Source organism: Chiloscyllium plagiosum, unplaced genomic scaffold (assembly GCF_037043375.1).
Source record: "Chiloscyllium plagiosum isolate Xiang-an unplaced genomic scaffold, Cpla_swu_hap1 HiC_scaffold_15, whole genome shotgun sequence".
Taxonomy (NCBI): Eukaryota; Metazoa; Chordata; class Chondrichthyes; order Orectolobiformes; family Hemiscylliidae; genus Chiloscyllium; species Chiloscyllium plagiosum.
In genome coordinates this window covers 63,449,894-63,472,734 of record NW_028270153.1, presented here as the reverse complement: position 1 = coordinate 63,472,734, position 22,841 = coordinate 63,449,894, and the positions used below count along the sequence as shown (strand labels likewise).

Below are 22,841 nucleotides of genomic sequence, written 5' to 3'. Positions count from 1 at the left end.
AATTCCACAGGCTCCTGATACATAACTCCACTCTACACCGCAAAACGTCGATTTGGCCATCAGAAAATCCAGGCCAGAGTTCGATGTCTGGATGATGAGCAGTTTGGAGAGGAACCTGCAGCCAATGTTGTCATGCCCCACAACCTTTGCAGAACCCAGTGGCTCTAATCTGTTTCTTCACATGACATGGAGCGGAATCAAATTGGCTGAAGACTGGCATCTATGATGCTGCTCCAGAGGGGGCTCGAATGGATCATGCACACAGCACTTCTGCCTGAAGTATTTGCAAATCTGACATGCTGGGCTCTTGCATCATTGAGAATGGGGAATTTTGTGGAGCTTCTTCCTCTACCCCCGGTTAACCACTATTGTTGTCTAAGACAGAGTCATACTTACTGAATCATACCTTACTGAAAATGTCAGGCTGTTGTTTTGCATATCTGTGAAAAAGCTCTCCCAATTTTGGCACCAGTTCCAGATGCTGATGATGACTTTGCAGGAATGCTTAGGGCTATGTTTGCTCTTGTGGTTTTGGGTTGATGCCAGTTGGCAAGTACAGTTTCATTCCTTGTTTTGAAATACATTTTTGTAGGATGTTGATTTTACTGTCACGAATATTTTACAGTACAAATGCAACAAAATACAGTGAAAAGCTTTCATTTGTAGCCATGAAGTGGTGCCATTTTGAATAATTTAAGAATCGTAAAAAGAAAGGTATAGCTTGAAGAGTCTTATCAGTCCTGAGCCAGCTCATCACCACCAACAGTGCCCGCACAGTTATCCCTCATCCATTGCTTCCCTACCGTCTATGCTAGATCCAACCAACATTGAAGTCGCCAATCCTCAGGCGCCATCTTTGCTGCTAGGTCTACCTCGCCGACGTCATCTCTGCCAAAGTAGTAGCTGCCGATTTTAGGTCCTCTACTTGCTCCAGAAAAATAATTAGGGGCTCACTGTTCTCTGTGCTGGGTCCACAAAAGATCCATGCCCTGGGTGCAGCTTGACACCACTTGAGGTCTGGGGTTAGCCTGTTCGAAGTCTGCACTCTGACTCCGCCTGAGGTCTGTACACTGTGCTCTCATCGCTACTAATGCTGTCCAAGCTCAGGACTAGGGTAACTAGAGTAAAGTAACTCTGCCGCCATCTTGGACCAGATGTCCTGAAGGTCAGACCAGATAAGGACAGATTTCCTTCCCCAACAGGCATTAGTGAGCCAAATTTCTTTTTAAACAACAATTAACATGGTCATCATTAGACTTTTCATTTCAGATTTTGTTTTAACTGAATTGCCACCAACTGCCATGGTGGGATTCAGACCCCAGATACCAGATCATTAATGTGTCTCCAGATTACTAATCCAGCAACAATACCTCCATGCATCCCAGAGTACTTAAGGAAGTGGCCCTAAAAATAGCAGATGCATTAGTGATAATTTTCTAGCATTCTGTAGACTCCAATGGACTGGAGGGCAGCTGATGTAACTCCACTCTTTAAAAAAAGGAGGAAGAGAGAAAATGGGAAATTATGGGCCAGTTAGCCTGACGTTGGTGGTGGGGAAAATGCTGGAGTCAATTATTAAGGATGTAATAACTGAGCATTTGGAAAGCAGTGACAGAATTGGTTCTAGTTAGCACGGATTCACTCGGGGAAATCATGCTTGACAAATATATTCTGCAACGTTTTGAGGATGTAACCAATAGAGGACACAATGGTGATTCAGTAGATGTTGTGTATCTGGACTTTCAAAAGGATTTTAACAAGGTTTCTCGTAAGAGATTAGAAAGGAAAATTAAAGTTCATGATATCAGAGGTAATGTATTGACATGGATAGAGAACTGGTTAGCAGACAGGAAGCAGAGAGTTAGAATAAACAGGTTCTTTTCAGAGTGGCTGGCAGTGATGACTGGGACTGCAGAGTTCAATGCTGGGACCTCAGATGTTCACAATATAATGATTTAATGATTTAGATGAAGGATTTAAATGCAATATCTCCAGATTTGTAGATGACACTAAGCTGGGTGGCAGTGTGTGCTGTGAGGAGGATGCTAAGAGGCTGCAGGGTGACTTGGACAGACTGGCTGAGTGGGCAGATATTTGGCAAACACAATATAATGCAGATAAATGTGAGGTTATCCACTTTGGTCACAAAAACAGGAAGGCAGGTTATTATCTGAATGGTGACAGTTTTGGAAAGGTGAAGTGCAACAAGACCTGGGTATCATGGTGAAGCAGTTGCTGAAAGTTGGCATGCAGGTGCAGCAGGCGGTGAGGAAAACTAACGACATACTGACCTTCACAGCGAGAGGATTTGAGTATCGGAATAAGGATGTCTTTCTGCAGTTATACATAACCTTGGTGAGCCACATCTTGAGTATTGTGTGCAGTTTTGGTCTCCTAGCCTGAGGAAGGACATTCTTACTATTGAGGGAGTCCAGCAAAGTTCACCAGACTAATTCCCAGGATAGCCGGACTGACATATAAGGAATGACTGGATCAACTGAGCTTATATTCTCTGGAATTTAAAAGAATGAGGTGGGATTTCATATAGAAACATATGAAATCCTAATGGAACTGGACAGATGCGGGAAGGATATTCCCAATGTTGGGGAAGTCCACAACAAGGGGTCACAGTCTAAGAATAAGGGGTTAGCCATTCAGGACTGAGGTGAGGAAGAACGTCTTCACTCAGCGAGTTGGGAACCTGTGGAATTCTCTCCCAAAGAAAGCTGTTGTGGCGATTTCATTAAATATATTCAAGAGGGAACTGGATGTGGTCCTTGCAACTAAAGGGATCAAAGGGTATGAGGATGGGGCAGGATACTGAGATTGCATGGTGGTGCAGGCTCGAAGGACCGAATGGTCTACTCCTGCACCTATTATCTGTGTTTCTATGCCATCACTTCCTTCTGTCTTTTTTAGATATCACACTTCCCATTTGTATGAACATTCCTATCAAGCTAACACAAAGGAATCCCAGCAATGTGTCTTCACAACTGCTACTGGTTTGAAACCCTTTATACTTAATGTGGTGCCAAACATTCCTCAGTTATCTTCTACAGCACACAATGAGGCTGGACAAGGGTTCATCAAAGCAATCCCATTACCCTAAACACATAACTGAAGATGGTGGTTTGTTTGAATTACTTTTATTCATACAATTTTAGATTTCTCTCTACAGTCTGAGAGAAAGTGAGGACTGCAGATGCTAGAGATCAGAGTTAAAAAGTGTGGCGCTGGAAAAAAGCACAGCAGGTCAGGCAGCAAACAGGGAGCAGGAGAGTCAACATTTCGGGCATAAGTTCTTCATCAGGCTTATGCCCGAAACAGCGACTCTCCTGCTCCTCAGATGCTGCCTGACCTGCTGCGCTTTTCCAGTGCTACACTTTTCAACTCTCCTCAGTCTGCGTCTAACATCAAAAGAGAAAACAGCAAAGTAGGCTTAAATATCACATGCCTCAGATCACAATCTCTCTCAAACTCTGATTTCCAGAAAGAACTCTATATAATGACATAGAAAGTCATATACATATCTGAATTTGTAGGTAACACACACTAGATGGCATTATAGACAGTGTAGATAAAGTCATAGAGATGTACAGCATGGAAACAAACCCTTGGGTCCAACTTGTTCATGCCGACCTAATCTAGTCCCACCTGCCAGCACCTGGCCCATATTCCTCCAAACTCTTCCTATTCATATACCCATCCAGATACCTTTTAAATGTTGCAATTGTACCAGCTTCCACCACTTCCTCTGGCAGCTCATTCCATACACATACCAGCCTCTGCATGAAAAAGTTGCCCCTTTGGTCTCCTTTATATCTTTTCCCTCTCAGGACTCCCCCATCCCAGGGAAAAGACCTTGTCTGTTTACCCTATCCATGCCCTTCATGATTTTATAAACCTCTATAAGGTCACCCTTCATCTTCCGATGCTCCAGGGAAAACAGCTCCAGCCTATTCAACCTCTCCCTCTTGTTCAAATCCTCCAACCCTGGCAACATCCTTGAAAGGGTTCAGAAAAAATTTACAAGTTTTACAATATCCTTCCTAATGGCACGCAATATTCCAACAGTGGCCTAACCAATATCCTGTACAGCTGCAACATGATCTCCCAACTCCTGTACTCAATACTCTGACCAATAAAGGAAAGATAACGAAATAATGAAGAGATATTGATAAACTCGTTGAATGGGCAAAACTATGACAGCTGGATTTATAGAATCATAAACTCTCTACAGTGCAGATACAGGTTATTCGGTCCATCGAGTCTGCACTGATTCACTGAAGAGCATCCCATCCCCCCAAGTGCAACCTTGCTGGTAAACCTTGCCAATCCTTTACTGATAAAGCTTTATGCTAATCATTAAGTTGCACAGAAATTGAAAATAAAGCATCAATTTATTTGGTCTTGAAATATAGGTGTCCAGTTATATTAGTACAAGTAGACTTCACATTATGGTGTAAAATAAAATGCTTTAAACTGAACTCCAGTTACTAATCTAGCATTTCAGACTTTAAGCCTGCCTGAAGATTTTTCCAACTCCATATTTAAAATCCTGACTACTTTAATGTCTGTTGTAAAATCTCTTTTAATTTGTTCTCTTCAGTCCAATAGGGAGTAACAAAATGTGTGAAAAAGATTCTTTGAGTGTAGAAAAGCTAACAGTGTTAATTTATTTGCTGCAAAAATCAAGTTTCATGTAAATTATTAATTATCTTTAATTTAGATGTCTCTTAAAATAAAATAAGATTAGATTTTGTTGTTTCTTTTTAAACTAAACAGTAATAATTTTCAAAATCCTCTCAGTGGTAAAATTTCTTGATGTTAAAGGTTTTACCAGTGACTTTCATCAACAGCTTTTGTCAAAATCAGTGGAAGTATGTACTATGTACAATGAGTGCGTGCAAATGTCAGTGTGGTATGGAATATAAATGAGTGTGGGAGAATGGGAAAAAAAATCATAGCTTTTCCCTCAAGTATGATAAATTCTTGATTTGCCGACAGAAGTTGGCAGATTTCTGGTAGAGACAAATTTTGATGTGGTCCCATAATCATACTAAAGGAAATGATACATTAAGAGAAAATTATCATGCAGAATTCCACCTTCAATAACACTAAGAAATGAGCTAGTGAATACTCTATATTGCCGACAGCACCAGTCGAAAGGTCCATCTGATACCAACATCAATGCTGCTGGTTCATTCCTGCCCTTTGAGATGGCCCAGTAAGTCAATATGTTCAAAGGTAAAAGGAGATAGGCAACAAACTTTGGTCTTGCCAGTGATACTCACATCCTCAAGGAAGAAAAAGGAAGTTACCCGACCGGTGCAGCAAATAATGGGCCCAGCTACTACAAATGAGGGGATAAAGACATTCCAAGCATGGAGACTAACAGTCCTGGATTTTCTGGGACTGTCCCATAATTTTGCTTACTGTCTCATGTCCTGATTTAGGTCTTTCCATGCTATGTTTTGTCCCAGACTACTTCAGTGTCTGTGCAGTCAGCAGGTTGATAGTTCGGGTTCAACACTGTACAGTGGGTGAAGGTGAAGTTAGAGGCATCAGATTCAGAGCAGAATTAACATATCCATGGCAGTAGTTTCAGAAACATAAAGCAGCATAAAAAGAAACCACTGACTCATTAAATCTGCATCATTAAATGAGTCACCCAGTCTAATCCCACCTTTTTTGCATAGGTTTTTCTCTCTCTCTCTCTCTCTCAATTCTGTAGCACCCACTCCATGTACAAGGACTTTCCAGCTATCCCCATGGCAAATTGTCCCTTATTTCTTTCCTCAAAAATTAATCATCCCAGCAACAAGAACATCAAATGCTCCAATATCTAGAGTTTTGTAAGCATTCATGATTTGCGAGCTAAAAGGTTCGATTGAATTCTCTAAAACATTTACTAAGAAAATCAAAGTGGATTTATCAGGGAACTTTCTAGGTGGCATCAAGTTAAATACAGTGGAGGTCCAAAGAGACTTGTGAATTCAGGTGCATAGACCTATAAAATGTCAGAAAATATCAAAACACTAATGGAATGCTAACCTTTATATCAAGAAGAATGGTGTACCAGAAAACAGAAGTTATGCTGCAGTTAAACAAAACCCTGGTTAGACCCTACTTTTGGAGTCTGACAAGCAGGTCTGGGCTCCACACCTTAAGAAGGGTATACTAGCCTTGGAGGAAGCACGACAGGTTTACAAGAATGATACCTGGACTTCATAGGTTAAGTTATGAGGAGAAATTCTACAAATTAGGCCCGTGTTTTGTAGGATTTAGAAGGGGTGACCTGATTGAAGTAATAAAGCGATTAACAGGAAGAGACAGGGTAAGTAAATTTAAACTATTTCCACTGATTTGGGATTCTAGAACTGGGGGGCATAGTCTGAGAATTTGGGCCAGACTGTTCAGGAGAAATGTGTGGAAGCACTTCTACACAGAAAGTGTAGTAGATGTTTGGAGCTGTCTTCTACAAATGGCAGTTGGTGTGAGATCATTTATTAATTTTAAATCTGAGATAGATACATTTTTGTTAAGCAAAGGAACTAAAGGAAAATGGACCAAAGGCAGGTGTATGGAGTTAGGCCACAAATCAGCCACGATCTAACTGAATAGTGGAACTGGCTCAAGGGGCTGAATGGCCTACTCCTGTAGTGATGTTCCTATGTTCATATGTTTCTGCCTTCAAGTGAACCAGATCCTAGTTCATAAGCAACATACCTTCACCTGCAATATGACTGTGTCTGAATTCCTGTGAAAGTGACTTCTATACAGAGGCAGCTGAAAGACCCCCCACTTTAAGAGGGGTGGACAGGTTGAAGTGGTTAATGTCGCGGTGGCAGTTGGCTATGAAGAGATCGAGGGCGGGTAAGAGGCCAGCACGGGGTGTCCAGGTGGATGAGGTATGTTGGAGGCGGGAGAAGGGGTCGTCAGAGGGTGGGGGAGAGTGCTGGTTGAATTACCCTCTTACCCACTCCAACCTCTCACCCTCACAACGTGCAGCCCTCCACACCCTCCCCTCCAACCCCAACCTCACTATCAAACCGGCAGACAAGGGAGGCACGGTGGTAGTTTGGCGTACCGATCTTTACACTGCTGAGGCTAAACGTCAGCTTGCGGACACCTCCTCCTACTGCCCCCTTAACCATGACCCCACCTCCCACCACCAAACCATCATCTCCCAGACCGTCCATAACCTCATCGCCTCAGGGGATCTCCCATCCACTGCCTCCAACCTTATAGTCCCACAACCCCGCATCACCTGTTTTTACCTCCTGCCCAAAATCTACAAACCTGACTGCCCCGACTGACCCATTATCTCAGCCTGCTCCTGCCCCACCGAACTCATCTCTGCATACCTCAACACGATCCTGTCCCCCTTAGTCCAAGAACTCCCCACCTATGTTGAGGACACCACCCACGCCCTCCACCTCCTCCATGATTTTCGCTTCCCCAGCCCCCAAAGCCTTATCTTCACCATGGACATCCAGTCCCTATACACCTCCATCCCCCATCACGAAAGCCTCAAAGCCCTCCGCTGCTTCCTTTCCTGCCGAACCAACCAGTACCCTTCCACTGACACCCTCCTTCGACTGACTGAACTGGTCCTCACTCTGAACAACTTCTCCTTCCAATCCTCCCACTTCCTCCAAACCAAAGGAGTAGCCATGGGCACCCGCATGGGCCCCAACTATGCCTGCCTCTTCGTAGGATATGTGGAACAGTCCATCTTCCACAGCTACACTGGCACCACCCCCCACCTTTTCCTCCGCTACATCGATGACTGTATTGGCGCTACCTCGTGCTCCCACGAGGAGGTTGAACAGTTCATCCACTTTACTAACACCTTCCACCCTGACCTCAAATTTACATGGACCGTCTCAGACTCCTCCCTCCAATTCCTAGACCTCTCCATTTCTATCTCGGGCAACCGACTCAACGCGGACATTTACTATAAACCGTCCGACTCCCACAGCTACCTAGATTACACCTTCTCCCACCCCACCCCCTGTAAAAACGTCATCCCATATTCCCAATTCCTTCGCCTCTGCCACATCTGCTCCCAGGAGGACCAATTCCAATACCGAACAACCTAGATGGCCTCCTTCTTCAAAGACCGCAATTTCCCCTCAGACGTGGTTGACGATGCTCTCCACCGCATCTCCTCCACTTCCCACTCCTCTGCCCTTGAGCCCCGCCCCTCCAATCACCACCTGGACAGAACCCCACTGGTCCTCACCTACCACCCCACCAACCTCCAGATACATCGTAGCATCCTTCGTCATTTCTGCCATCTCCAAACAGACCCCACCACCAAGTATATATTTCCCTCCCCTCCCCTATCAGCGTTCCAGAAAGACCAATCCCTCCGCGACTCCCTCGTCAGGTCCACACCCCCCACCAACCCAACCTCCACTCCCGGCACCTTCCCCTGCAACCGCAAGAAATGCATAACTTGCACCCACACCTCCTCCCTCACTTCCCTCCAAGGCCCCAAGGGATCCTTCCATATCCGTCACAAATTCACCTGCACCTCCACATACATCATTTACTGCATCCGCTGCACCCGATGTGGCCTCCTCTACATTGGGGAGACAGGCCACTTACTTGCGGAACATTTCAGAGAACACCTCTGGGACACCCGGACCAACCAACCCAACCGCCCCGTGGCTGAACACTTTAACTCCCCCTCCCACTCCACCAAGGACATGCAGGTCCTTGGCCTCCTCCATCCCAGACCATGGCAACATGACATCTGGAGGAAGAGCGCCCCATCTTCCACCTAGGAACCCTCCATCCACAAGGATTGAATGCAGATTTCTCCAGCTTCCTCATTTCTCCTCCCCCCACCTTATCCCAGCCCCAACCCGCGGACTCAGCACTGCATTCTTGACCTGCAATCTTCTTCCCGACCTCTCCGCCCTCCTCCCCTCTCCGGCCTATCACCCTCACCTTAACCTCCTTCCATCTACCGCATTCCCAACGCCCTTCCCCCAAGTCCCTCCTCCATACCTTTTATCTTAGCCTGCTTGGCACACCTTCGTCATTCCTGAAGAAGGGCTTATGCCCGAAACGTCGATTCTCCTGCTCCTTGGATGCTGCCTGACCTGCTGTGCTTTCTCAGCAACACAATTTTCAGCTCTGATCTCCAGCATCTGCAGTCCTCACTTTCTCCTGGGTGATGGTCTAGTGGTATTATTACAGGACTGTTAATCTGGAGATGGGGGTTCAAATCCTCCTATGGCAGAAGTTGAATTCAATTTTAAAATCTGGAATTAAGAGTCTAATGATGATCAGGAAATGTCCACCTGGTTCACTGATGTTGTTTGGGGAAGGAAACTGCCATCCTTATCTGATCTGGCCTACAATGTGACTCTAGACACACAGCAATGTGATTGACTCTTAACTGCTCTGTAATCCGATAATACTGGCCAAGCCACTGATGTCCTCATTGTGTGAATGAATTTTTTAAAACAGTATTGCTATAAAAATATTCCCGTTACAATCTACGTACAGTCGCCTGTCTACACTACCTCTACCATGCCAGTCTATATTCAGGCAATTAAAGTCCTCCTTTTTTAACTTGTCTATTATGTTTGCATCTCTTGACTTCCCTGCAAATTTGATCCTCTACACCTTTGTCACCAGTTGGTAGTCTGTAAGCTTCAGTCAGTGTTTGGTTGTGCCCTATTTGTTTCTTAGCTCTCGTAAAATTGATCTTGTCATTGAAACTCTCTGGAACATCAAACATTACCCTGATGCACTACAGCCAAGTTTTGTTGCAGCTCCTGACTGATCTCATTCATCAACCAAAGGTGAGTGCTTGAAATTGTCTTGGCATTTGCTTTTTTGTTCCTTAAGAGCTTCCAACTATTTTGGAGTCTTATAATTCTATCCAGGTTATATGCTCCTGTTGGTCCAGAATATTTTCTTCATCATAACCTGATGTAATAGTTATCAAACCTTTTCAGCATTTTAAAAAATTTTTGTTTTCCTTGAAGTATTGATCTTTCCTACTTGCTGTTTCAGTGATTTTGTTTTCAATAATTCGTGACCTATGTGCATCACTGGCTGAGTCAGAATTTATTGTCAGTCCTGAGTTGTCCTTGAGGAGGTGGTGGTGAGCTGCCTCTTGAACTGCCGCAGTTCTTGTTCTGTGCTTAGATCTTCATTGTTGATATGGAGGGAATTCCAGGTTTTTGACTCAGCGACAGCGAGGAATGGAGATATAGTTCCAAGTCAGGATGGTGAGTGGCTTGGAGGGAAACTTGCCCTCAAGTTGTGTTCCCATTTATCTGCTACCCTTGTCTTTCTAGATGGTAGAGGTCTTGGATTTGGAAAATGCTGACTAAGGAGCTTTGGTGAATTGGATTGTCTGCACTGCTGCTGTTGAGCATTGGTGATGGAGAGAGTGAATGTTTGTGGATGTGGTGCCGATTAAATGGGCTGCTTTGTCCTGGATGGTGTCAAACTTCTTGAGTGTTGTTGGAGCTGCACCCATCCAGGCAAGTGGGAAGTATTATATTACACTCCTGATTAATGCCTTGTAGATGGTGGACAGGCTTTGGGGAGTCAGGAGATGTGTTACTTGCTGCAAGATTCCTAGCCTCTGAACTGCTCTAGACGTGACTGTATTTATATGGCTAGACCAGTTCTGGTCAATGGGAACCCCCAGGATGTTAAGAGTAGATAATTCAGTGATATGGACTTCAGTAAGGCATTTGACAAGGTTCTCCATAGGAGACTGGTTAGCAAGGTTAGATCTCATGGAATACAGGGAGAACTAGCCATGTGAATATAGAACCGGCTCAAAGGTAGAAGACAGAGGTTGGTGGTGGAGGGTTGTTTTTCAGACTGGAGGCCTGTGACCAGTGGAGTGCTACAAGGATCGGTGCTGGGTCCACTATTTTTTGTCATTTATATCAGTGATTTGGATGTGAGCTTAAGAGGTACAGTTAGTAAGTTTGCAGATGACACCAAAATTGGAGGTGTAGTGGACAGTGAAGAAGGTTACCACAGATTACAACAGGATCTTGATCAGATGGGCCAATGGGCTGAGGAGTGGCAGATGGAGTTTATTTTCGATAAATGTGAGCTGCTGCATTTTGGAAAGGTAAATCTTAGCAGGACTTATGCACTTAATGGAAAGGTCCTAGGAAGTTTTGCTGAACAAAGAGACCTTGGAGTGCAGGTTCATAGCTCCTTGAAAGTAGAGTCACAGGTAGATAGGATAGTGAAGAAGGCGTTTGGTATGCTTTCCTTTATTGGTCAGAGTATTGAGCACAGGAGTTGGGAGGTCATGTTGCGGCTGTACAGGACATTGGTTAGGCCACTGTTGGAATATTGTGTGCAATTCTGGTCTCCTTCCTATTGGAAAGGTGTTGTGAAACTTGAAAGAGTTCAGAAAAGATTTACAAAGATGTTGCCAGGGTTGGAGGATTTGAGCTATAGGGAGAGGCTGAATAGGCTCGGGCTGTTTTCCCTGGAGCATCGGAGGCTGAGGGATGACCTTATAGTGGTTTATAAAATCATGAGGGGCATGGATAGGATAAATAGACAAGGTCATTTCCCTGGGGTCGGGGAGTCCCGAACTAGAGGGTATAGGTTTATGGTGAGAGAGGGAAAATCTAAAAGAGACCTAAGGGGCAACTGTTTCATGGAGAGCATGAATGGAATGGGCTGCCAGAGGAAGTGGTGGAGGCAAGTACACTTGCAACATTTAAAAGGCATTTGGATGGGTATATGAATAGGAAGGTTTTGGAGGGACATGGGCGGGTACTGGCAGGTGGGACTAGATTGGGTTGGGATATCTGGTCAGCATGGACAAGTTGGACCGAAGGGTCTGTTTCCGTGCTGTACATCTCTACGACTCTATGATGGTAACACCATTGAATGTCAAGAAGCATTAGTTAAAGTTCTCTCTTGTTGGAGATGTCCTTTGCCTGGCATAGAGTTTAGTGATTTAAAAAGGCAGCTCACCGTTGCCTCTCAAGTACAACAAGGGACGGGCATAAATGTTGGCCCAGTCAGCAATGCTAACCTCCCATGACTGAATTTAAAAAATCAATCTAACCTTTTAAATTTTGAGGGACAAAGTGTATCTGGATATGGAGAAACATAGATTAATCAAGGATAGTCAGTATGGAGTCATGTTTGACAAATTTGATCAAACTATTTAAGGATGGTGATGCAGCAAATTACGTTAATGTAGTCAATATGGACTACATTAGGTTCCACATGACAGACTGGTCAAGGAAGTAAAAGCCCATGGGATCCAAGGCCTATCACTCTAAGTGGCATGTTCTGTCTAAAACTGGATTAGAGACAGAAAGCAGAGGGTGTTGGAAGAGGGATGTTTCTGTGACTAAACGTCTGTTTTGAGTATGGGCTGGATCAATAACAAACAAGTATAGGTCAAAGGCATATTGTCAATTGGCCACAAAATTCCTGGGTTTAAATTGGCACACACCAGACTTCCCAACAGATTTCAAAAGGTTTAAACAGGATCCAGAGCTTTGGTTTCTTGATTTTAGTGTGTTTGATGCAAAAAAGCAAGCCATTAAGATTTGGAACCAAGGGCTTTTGTGCTGGGGCCCTTGCTATTTGTGGTGTACATTAATGGCTTGGACTTAAATGTAAAGGCTATGATCAAGAAATTCATGGATGACAAGATAATTAGTGGGGTGCTAAATAATGATGGAATAGCCCCAAGTTGCAGGAGGATATCAAAAGATTGGTCAGGTGGGCACAGCAATAGGATTTGGGATTCAATTCGGAAAAGTGTGAGATCATGCACTTCGGGCGGGCAACAAGGCAAAGGACTACACTGTGAATAATGGGACCCTGGAAAGGATCAGAGGGATTTTGATGTGTTAATCCACAGACTCCTGAAGGTGTCAGCACAGGTAGATAAGGTGGTTATGAAGGCATAAGCAGTATTTGTCTTTATGAACTGAAGCACAGAATAAAAAGAATTGCATAAATTGCAAAAGATTGAGGAACCATCACAGCTCCTCACCACGCCTCTATTCCTACTTTTTCTGGTCTTACCAGTAAGACAATCGAGAATTACGGGGGAAAGTCAGGAATGCGGAGTTGAGGATCATCAGATCAGCCATGATCTCATTGAATTGCAAAACAAGTTCAATGGGCTGAATGGCCTACTTATGCTCCTACATCTGATGGCCTTAGATCCCTGTGGGACCCCATCATCACATGCTGACAAATCTATAAAAATCCCATTTACATACATTCTCTGCAGGCCAGCCAATTTTCACTCCATTCTGGTCTGTCACCAGCTACACTATGAGCTCCTCCTTTTGGGCCATTTTGTTTAGTCCTGTTGTGTACATTATTAGCTTCTGGTTTCTTGATCATGTCATCTACACACTTCTGGCAGATACCGGATGGTCATTATCACATCTTGAAGATAATCATGTGTACTCTGTTGATTTGGTGCACACTTCCTTGTAGCTGCACCAGCTCTTGCTCTAGAACACTGCCTCTGCTAATAGGCATTTTTGCAAAAATTGATTGAAAACTAGACATGTCCTTGGTGCACACAGAAGCTAAAACTTCTACATGAGTTGCTGTATTTCGCTGTTCTAGTGGATGTGCTAGAATTTGAGTTTGTACTTGGGATCCGTAAGATTCATTGACTTTCAAGGATCAGTAACTCTTCAATGCCATAGGTGAAGGAATTGACTAGCAAATCTTTCTGGAAAGCTTCAATGGAGATGGATGAGATCAGCATCACAACAATTACTTGCTAGCTTCCCATCTGAAAAATCATAGAATGTGCCCTTTTCACTGGTTCTACTCACAGAGTCGTGTTTGGATTTTATAGGCTTCTGTCTAAATAACATAAATTCTAGTTAATGAATATATAAGTTTAATCTGTCTGTAATTATCTTTAATGTGGTCCATGTCTTTTGGTGATCTTTTTGCAGTTCAGCTGTTAATTCATATGCATTGAATTTATGTAGACCTTGGTTCCAAATTTTAATGGCTTGTTTTTTTTTGCATTAAACCCATTAAAATCAAGAAACCAAGTTCTGAATGCTGTTTAAATGTTTTGAATTCTGTTGGGAAGTCTGCTGTGTCCTGATTTGCACTCAGGAATTTTGTGGACACTCAAAAACATGTCTATGACATGTTTGTTATTGATCCGGCCCACATCCCAATGACTTGCTTTTCTCAAGTAAGTTAAGCTTACCTTTGGATCAGGATTTGTCGGCTTACCATCAAGCTGTGTTTTCAACGGTCTTTTCAACGTTATACTGAACCAAAACATTGGGTGTTGTTTCATGCACTTTACAATAATACTGTTAACCCTATATGTCAACTGTAGTCTAACTTGCTGACTGTTCAAACATTGTAGGTTTCAGCACAATGTTTTGCACCACTGTCATGTCAATGATAGTGGACTGATGAATCACTCATCAGCAATTGATTAACTTTGTGGGTTCATTTATTTAAAATAGTAAAATGTTTTATAAGCAAGGAATGAGAAAGTATAGCAAACCAATCTATTTGTGTATATACAAATCCACAGCAGATTAATTACCAGGTATAAATGCAACTTTAAATACACCCTGCACCTCGAGTCCTTGAAGGTGAATTCTCTTGTAGGCAGGGTACACACAGAAAAAACATTAACCCGAGGAAGCCCTGCAGTAATATCCTGGGACTGAGATAATTGCCCTCCAGCAGAAAACCACCTTCCTTTGAGTGAGGTTTGACTCAAGTCAGTGACTCCTGATGATTCTAGTTTTGCTAGTGTTTCTTGACTCCATAAACCGTCATACCAGGCCTCAGTTCAGGTGGAGTTCAGGTGTTGGTCCACATTTGGAACAAGGCTGTACTGAGCCGAAAGAACTTGAAGGATCCCAAACTAAGCATCGGTGAGCACATAATTGCAGAGCAAATGTGATAATACTGTCAACAACCCTTTCTCACCTTGCCGATGATTAAAAGTAGACTAGTAAGGTGGTATCTGACCAGGTTGAAATGATCTTGGTTTTTTGCAGACAAGATATAACTGGCCACTTTTCCATGTTGCTGGGTAGATGTCAATACTGTGGCTGTACTGAAACAACCAGTCATAGAGATCTACAGCACAATAAAATGCGCTTTGGCCCTTAGAGTGTATGCTGGTCTGAAGTAAAGGGAAGGTCAAGTGACCATTGTCTTACCAGCCCATGGGCCTGCTCTCTCATTAGAAAGAGATGACTGGTAGTGGTTTAACCTGAGAGTCACCATGTCTCTGGCAAAGGAAGAGGCAAACAAAGACTGTCCTTCACTGTATCCTCAGCCAAGGAAATTGAACCTACATTGTTGTCATCCATTTGTATTGCAAACTAGCCATGCAGCCGTTATCGAGAATTTGGCCAACAGCTTTGCATGTCTTAGCATACTGAAGACTTGTTGAATGCTATGAGGATTTATGCTTCTATCACTCTCACAGGCAGTGAGCTCCAGATTTCCACCATATTCTGACTGAAAACACTTTCCCTCGCATCACCTCTAAACTTTCTGCCCTTTACCTTAAATCAGGCAAGATCGTGGTAAGTCTCCTCTGCACCCTCTCCAGTGCAATCACATGCCTCCCATAATGTGGATTCTAGAACCACAGTCTTTACTCCAGCTGTGGCCTAACCAACATTCTAGAAGTTTCCAGCATCACCTCCCTACCCACAAACTCTGTGCCTCAGCTAATAAAGGCAAGTATCCCATATGCCGCCTTAACCATTTTATCTGCCTGTCTTGCTAACCTTAAGGGACTGGCAGACATGCACACCCAAGGTCCCTCTGATACTCGGTGCATTTTAGGATCCTACCTTTCGTCATGTATTCCCCTGCTTTGTTTGTCCTTACCAAGTATATCACCCAACTGATCTGGATTGAATTCCACTTGCCGTTGATCAGTCCATCTGATCTGCATGTCTACATCCTGCTGTAATGTGCTCTTCATCATTTACCACTCCACCAATTTTCGTATTATCCATAAATTTACACAGGGCATCACTAGTTCCAAAACATAGGTCATCAGTACCATTACTAAAATGTCAGAGCCTTTGCAGTGAATTGTGCCTTCAGCTGTTTCTTGATATCACGAAGAGTGAATTGAATTGGCTGAAGACTGGTATCTGTGATGCTGGGGATCACTAGAGGAGGCCAAGATGGATCATCCACTCAGCACTTCTGGCTATAAAATGTGCAAATAGTTCAGTCTTATCTTTTGCACTGGTGTTCTGCGCTCCCACCATTGTTGAGGATAAGGTTATTCAAGGAGCCTCCTCCTTCAGTGAGTTATTTAATTGTTAGCAGAGCTTAGATTGGATCCACTGGTTGTGGTATCACATTGCTCCGTCTATCATTTGCTGATTTTCACATTTCGATATGTAAATAGTTTTGTGTCATAGCTACACCGGATTGAGACCTCCTGCAGAGGCCAGTCTTCAGCCAATTTGATTCACTTCACATAATATCAGGAAACAGCCCTTGATCCTGCAAAGACTAGGTACCCTGACCACATTTCAGCAATAGGAGACTGAAGACTTGTGCTCCCAAACTTACTGCACCCTAGCCAAGCTATTCCAGTATAACTACAACAATGTGGAAAATTGCCCATGTAGTTCCTCTACACAAAAAGCAGGAAAAATCCAACTCAGCCCAAGTACTGCCCAACAGTCTGCTTTCGATCATCAGGAAAGTGATATTGGTGTCATCAACAGTACTATCAATCAGTATCCGCTTGGTAATAATCTCACTGGTACTCATTTTGGGCTGTGTTAAGGCTACTCAGCATTACATTCCTCATTATAGTCATGGTTCATTCGGATTCTTGTGGTGCAGTTCGTAGTCTCCATATCTCTGAGCCAGGTTCAAATCCCAGCTGCTTCAAAGGTGAGTGATATGATGTCAGAATAGTATAAATTTCTATAGTCTAAATATGGACAAAAGAACAAAGCTCCAGAGGTGAGATGAGAGTGACTGTGGCATCAAGGATTCCTGATAAAATAAGGGTCAGTGATATGTCCTCTTCTACTTTTCCTTCACCCAAGATTGTCCTCTGGTATGATGAGGATAGGCCTGTGATTGAACACAATTCTGATGTTGCTGATGGCCCACACGGATGCCTGGCCTTGAGTTGTTTGATCTGAATAAAATCTACCCCACTTTCTGCTGTGATATTACTACACAACATGGTGGAGAGTATCCCCATTATCAAGATGGAAATTTATATCCTCCAGGACTGTGCAGTGGTCACTCCCAAGATTCTATGATGGACAGATAGATTGGTGAGTGGGAGGTTTTCTGTCTTGTCATCTTTACTACCTGCCACAGACCCAGTCCTGCCCAGTCCAGCAGCTTTGTCCTTTCGGATTCAGCCCCGTCAGTACTCCTGTTGCTGGTGGACATTGAAATCCCCCATCCAGCGCACATTCTGTGTTCTATCCATCATTAATACTTCCTCCAGCTGGTATTCAACATGAAGAAACACTGACACATCAGCTGTGGCTGGGAACTGAGGAGATGGTGGGAAGTTCCCTTACTCATGTTTGACCCAATGCCAAGAGAATTCATATTGGAGTTAATGTCAAGGACACCCTGGGCAACTCCTTCCCAACTGTATTCCTCTGTACTACCACCTCTCAGTGAGGGTGAACATAGTCAGGAATAATGATATCTGGGACCCGGTCAGTTAAGGTGGAGTCTTAAGATGGTGTCAGGCTGTTCTTGTTTTGACTGGTCTGAACTCAGTGTTGGCAGGGTATCAGTGTGAGCTCCCAGACAGAGGCTACTAGCTCCAAACTGGAGATACGGGTCATCTGGGTTAACCTTTCTGGGCAGTAAAGAATTTGGTGAGTCTGTATGTTAGATGGTGGGGTGAGAATTGGGATGAGGATTTGAAACTGAAACCTCGGAGGTGAACATTAAAACTTAGATGGCACCAACTGAAGGGGAAGTGGGGAGGATCTCGCAGTGCCCCGGGTCAGTTTCAGCCTTCAATATCCACATCAATGAGCACAGGACTGCCCTGAGCGTTACTCCACGCTCAGACTTCAGTGCAGTCGCTGTGGGACAGCAACAGCCTCTGGGAGCTTGCACTGAGGCGCATCATTCTCACATGACATTCTGAAGGGTGGGGGGAGAGAAGTCAAAGACGTTCCTCTTCCTCCAGCTGCTGTTATAAAGAGCTGCGGTTCGGGGCACGATATTGTCACGAGTGCGAGCTCCGAGCCGGGCAGCAGGTTTCCCCAGGGGCTGCCGAAGTTGGCGACTCTCACCATGTTTCACTCGCTGCTCACTCTGTCGGTGCTCAGCTGCCTTTCCTCAGCCCTGCACTTCCGAGGCAGTCTGCCTTGCTACAAGATCTTGCCCGGTAGAAAGTTTCAAGGAGTCAGGTAAAAGGGATGGGGGGGAAGAAAGCTGCTCGTGTTAACCAGGGCAGCGCTGGAAGGAGCCAGTCTTTCTGATGGTGATCCCACCGTCCTGGAGAGTTCAATAACTCTCTGTCTCTGATTCCTGCCAGACACTAACATTAGTGCTGCTGCTGTCTAACCCTTGACCAATTCCTAGGGCAGGCTTGTTGTTTCAAATCAGAGCTCCTGCCTTTTTCTTCCCAGCAATGGCTTCCTACACATGTGACTTCCTGTTTTTTTTTATTCTGAATTATTTTATTTATATAAACGTATTGCTGAGACATCATTTCGCAATGTCGTCCCAAAAGGCAGTTTTAGCAGAGGTTACCCCCCGTCTTCACAGTAACAGTCCATATTTCCGAGAGAGCTGCTGCTTTTTATTGTCAGGTTGGTGCTGGGTCCAAAGCTCCCATCCGCACTGAGCTGTCATTACCCCAACCACGCAATTGGCTGTTGTGCAAGTGACAGAGTCCAGTGGTCAGTCCGGGAAGGGAGGTGTTTCTGTTAAAGTCAGAGATCTTCAGGTCTGATAGTGTAGACTGTTCCCTCACTCACTTATACCACTATTCTCCTTTGTCAATGGATCACCCTACCCTAACTGTTCTTCCTTGCTGCAAACCCATCTGTTTGGAAGACTTGGGGCCTATGTTTTTAAAGAGAATGTTTATTGTTCCCCCTAGTACCGTGTTACAGATCATTTGGGAATTCAGCTTGTTTTGATTTATTATTGCCACATGTACAGTGGTACAGTGAAAAGTTCTGTTTTGTGTGCAGTACAGGCAGATCAGACCACACAAAGATCATAGGGTGATACAGCAGAGCAAGAAATGGAGAGTTACAAAAAAAATCGCAATAAAAAAGCAATCAGATTTGAAAGATCCCTTCAGCCGTTTAATAACCGTGGGGAAGGAGCTGTTCTTCAATCTGTTGGCATGTGTGTTCAAGCTTTTGTACCTTCTGCCTGACAGAAGAGAGTCTCACCGGGGTGGGCAGGATCTTTGATTTTGGCTGCCTTTCGGAAGCAGTGAGAAGTTCAGATAACGTCAGTGGATGGAAGGTCAGCTTGCGTGATGGACTGGGCTGTCTACACAATGGCTGGGCAAAGTAGTTGCTATACCAAGCCGTGATGCATCCGGACTGAATGCTTTTTGTGGTGCATCTATAAAGGTTGATGAGTGTCCTTATGGACATGCTGAATTTCCTTAGCCTCTTGAGGAAGAAGAGGCATGGTTGTGCCGCCTTGACTGTTGCATTAATATGGAAGGTTCGGGACAGATTGTTGGTGATCATTGCTCCGAGGAACCTGATGCTCTCAACCACATTCACCTCAGCTCCATTGATGTAGATAGAGGTGTGCCCTCCTCCTAACTTCCTGAACTCTTTGTTATGGTAACCGGAACTTGAAAACATGTCTGTTGTCCTGTGCATAGTGATGGCACAGGCTCCAATTTTCTCTCGGTTGCATGGCTGAGTAGGAATCTCTTCAGCTCTGCTTGCCTGTCATTGGTGTGCAATGAAAGGTTTTCACATTGATACTCAAACTGTTATAAGATATAAAAGAGACCTAAGGGGTAACGTTTTCACGCAGAGGGTGGTATGTGTATGGAATGAGCTGCCAGAGGAGGTGGGTGGAGGCTGGTACAATTGCAACATTTAAGAGACGTTTGGGTATATGAATAGGAAGGGTTTGGAGGGATATGGGCCGGATGCTGGCAGGTGGGACTAGATTGGGTTGGGATATCTGGTCAGCATGGACCGGTTGGACCGAAGGATCTGTTTCCATGCTGTACATCTCTATGACTCTGTTATGGCTGCATTTTGAATGCATCTTCTTGTGTCTATCAAGTGCCAGGGGAGTACTTACACTCGGAACGTCTGGCTCAGAGGCAGGGATACTATCCCCTGCACCACAAGACCTTCCTTAAGATTTGCGTTTTAATGATACTCTCATCACTGTTGCCAGTTGTGGGATGTCTTGGCCACCTTCCCCCCCCCCCCCCCCAATGGGTGGGAGAACCAGATTGGTGGAGTTCAGCACTGGAAGTTGGGTGACCCATGTTCAGTGAATTACGAGTGGAGGGATTAAAGATTCTGACTTGAATGAAAGCTGAACAAATCTCCAGAGATGAATGGTTAGTTTGCTTATGGCAACATGTGTGCTTATGTAGCACATAGAAGACAAGCCAAGGTGTTTCACAGATGAGATAAATGAACTCCTGGCACACGTGGGGGAGTTAGGTAAGGTAACTAAGGAAAATGGATGGGTTTTGTGAAGAGTTTTTCTTTTAGAGAATGGAGTGAGAAAGTAAGGCAAACTAGGGAGTTTCGGAGAACAGGGCTGCCACACCTAGCCTGGCCCTTGCTAATCCTGCTCGTCGGGATAAGAGCGAAGAAGTTGGCAAGGAGCCACCAAGGGACTTTTGAAATGAGGGAAACATCTGAGCTTACTGGGAGGCTATGGGTGACTTCCTCATTCCTTACTGAAAGAGTAGATTTTTAGATTAGATTACATTACAGCATGGAAACAGGCCCTTCAGCCCAACAAGTCCACACCGCCCCGCCGAAGCACAACCCACCCATGCCCCTACATTTATCCCTTACCTAACACTACGGGCAATTTAGCATGGCCAATTAACCTGACCCTGCACATCTTTGGACTGTGGGAGGAAACCGGAGCACCCGGAGGAAACCCACGCAGACACGGGGAGAATGTGCAAACTCCACACAGTCAGTCGCCTGAGGCGGGAATTGAACCCGGGTCTCAGGCGCTGTGAGGCAGCAGTGCTAACCACTGAGCCACCGTGCCACCCACTGTGCCGCCCACAGTGAGGTTCAAAAAACAGAAGCATAATGTGGAATATTGCAGGGGGTCAGTGTTGAAAATCTTTGCTCAGAGTATCCTTCGAAAATTTTGATCAGGGTCTAGGGAGCACATTGTTTAAACTTATTGAAGATATTTCCCTCTTTGAGTAAACCTTATGGCAAATCTCTTAGTATGTGATTTGGTGTCAGCTTTTGTCTGATTTATTTTCCTGTACTGTGTGTTACTGTACATTAAAGACCGAAAACAAATGCAAGTTGTTGTTGCAGGAGCACGGGCAGACAGGTGACCAATATAAATTTAATGTGAAGAGAAAACAGTCATATTATCCCAAAAATACACCAGGATTGTGAATGTAAACTCGAATGTGATAAACCCGAACGTGAACACAGACCTAGGGATTCAAGGACAGCATATACAAATAAAGCCAATGGAATTCTGAATAGGGAGATAGAGGAAAGAGGTAATGGTAAATGTATACAGGGCAGTGGTTAGACTAGAGTTAGAAAACTTTTTTTAGCGAGGGCAGACAATTGGTCTCTTCCATTAGCCATTGTCTCAACTGGAGGTAAACTGTTTATCCTGATGAAATATCCTGTTTAATTATCCTGATTAGGGATAGTCAACATGGCTTTGTACGTGGGAAATCATGTTTCTCAAACTTGATTGAGTTTTTTGAAGAAGTAACAGAGAATTGATGAGGGCAGATCGGTAGATGTGATCTATATGGACTTCAGTAAGGCGTTCCACAAGGTTCCCCATGGGAGACTGGTTAGCAAGGTTAGATTGAACAGAATACAGGGAGAACTAGCCATTTGGATACAGAACTGGCTCAAAGGTAGAAGACAGAGGGTGGTGGTGGAGGGTTGTTTTTCAGATTGGAGTCCTGTGATCAGTGGAGTGCCACAAGGATCGGTGCTGGGTCCTCTACATTTTGTCATTTATATAAATGTATTGGATGCGAGCATAAGAGGTACAGTTAGTAAGTTTGCAGATGACACCAAAATCGGAGGTGTAGTGGACAGCGAAGAAGGTTACCTCAGATTACAACAGGATCTTGATCAGATGGGCCAATGGGCTGAGAAGTGGCAGATGGAGTTTAATTCAGATAAATGCAAGGTGCTGCATTTTGGGAAAGCAAATCTTAGCAGGACTTATACACTTAATGGTAAGGACCTAGGGAGTTTTGCTGAACACAGAGACCTTGGAGTGCAGGTTCATAGCTCCTTAAAAATGGAGTTGCAGGTAGATAGGATAGTGAGGAAGGCATTTGGTATGCTTTCCTTTATTGGTCAGAGTATTGAGTACAGGCGTTAGGAGGTCATGTTGTGGCTGTACAGAACATTGGTTAGGCCACTGTTGGAAAATTGTGTGCAATTCTGGTCTCCTTCCTATCGGAATGTTGTTGTGAAACTTGAAAGGGTTCAGAAAAGATTTACAAGGATGTTGCCAGGATTGGAGGATTTGAGCTATAGGGAGAGGCTGAACAGTCTGGGGCTGTTTTCCCTGGAGCATCGGAGGCTGAGGGGTGACCTTACAGAGGTTTACAAAATTATGAGGGGCATGGATAGGATAAATAGACA

At 44.3% G+C, this 22,841-nt stretch overlaps 1 protein-coding gene across 3 annotated transcripts in view; it reads left to right on the top strand.

Annotated features, from left to right (window-relative positions):
- ctsz (cathepsin Z) overlaps nt 1–22,841 on the top strand; it is a 61,642-nt gene that overhangs the window by 18,033 nt on the left and 20,768 nt on the right. Inside the window, exon 1 of one of the 3 annotated variants that reach the window (XM_087994991.1) lies at nt 18,143–18,419. The exons of 1 other annotated variant lie outside the window; for it this stretch is intronic. In XM_087994991.1, the coding sequence (XP_087851117.1) occupies nt 18,304–18,419 (116 nt within the window). In that variant the 5' untranslated portion in view covers nt 18,143–18,303. Of the gene's footprint in view, nt 1–18,142; nt 18,420–22,841 lie in introns of those variants that run through there. One more of the 3 variants, XM_043710119.2, reaches the window with a different exon arrangement.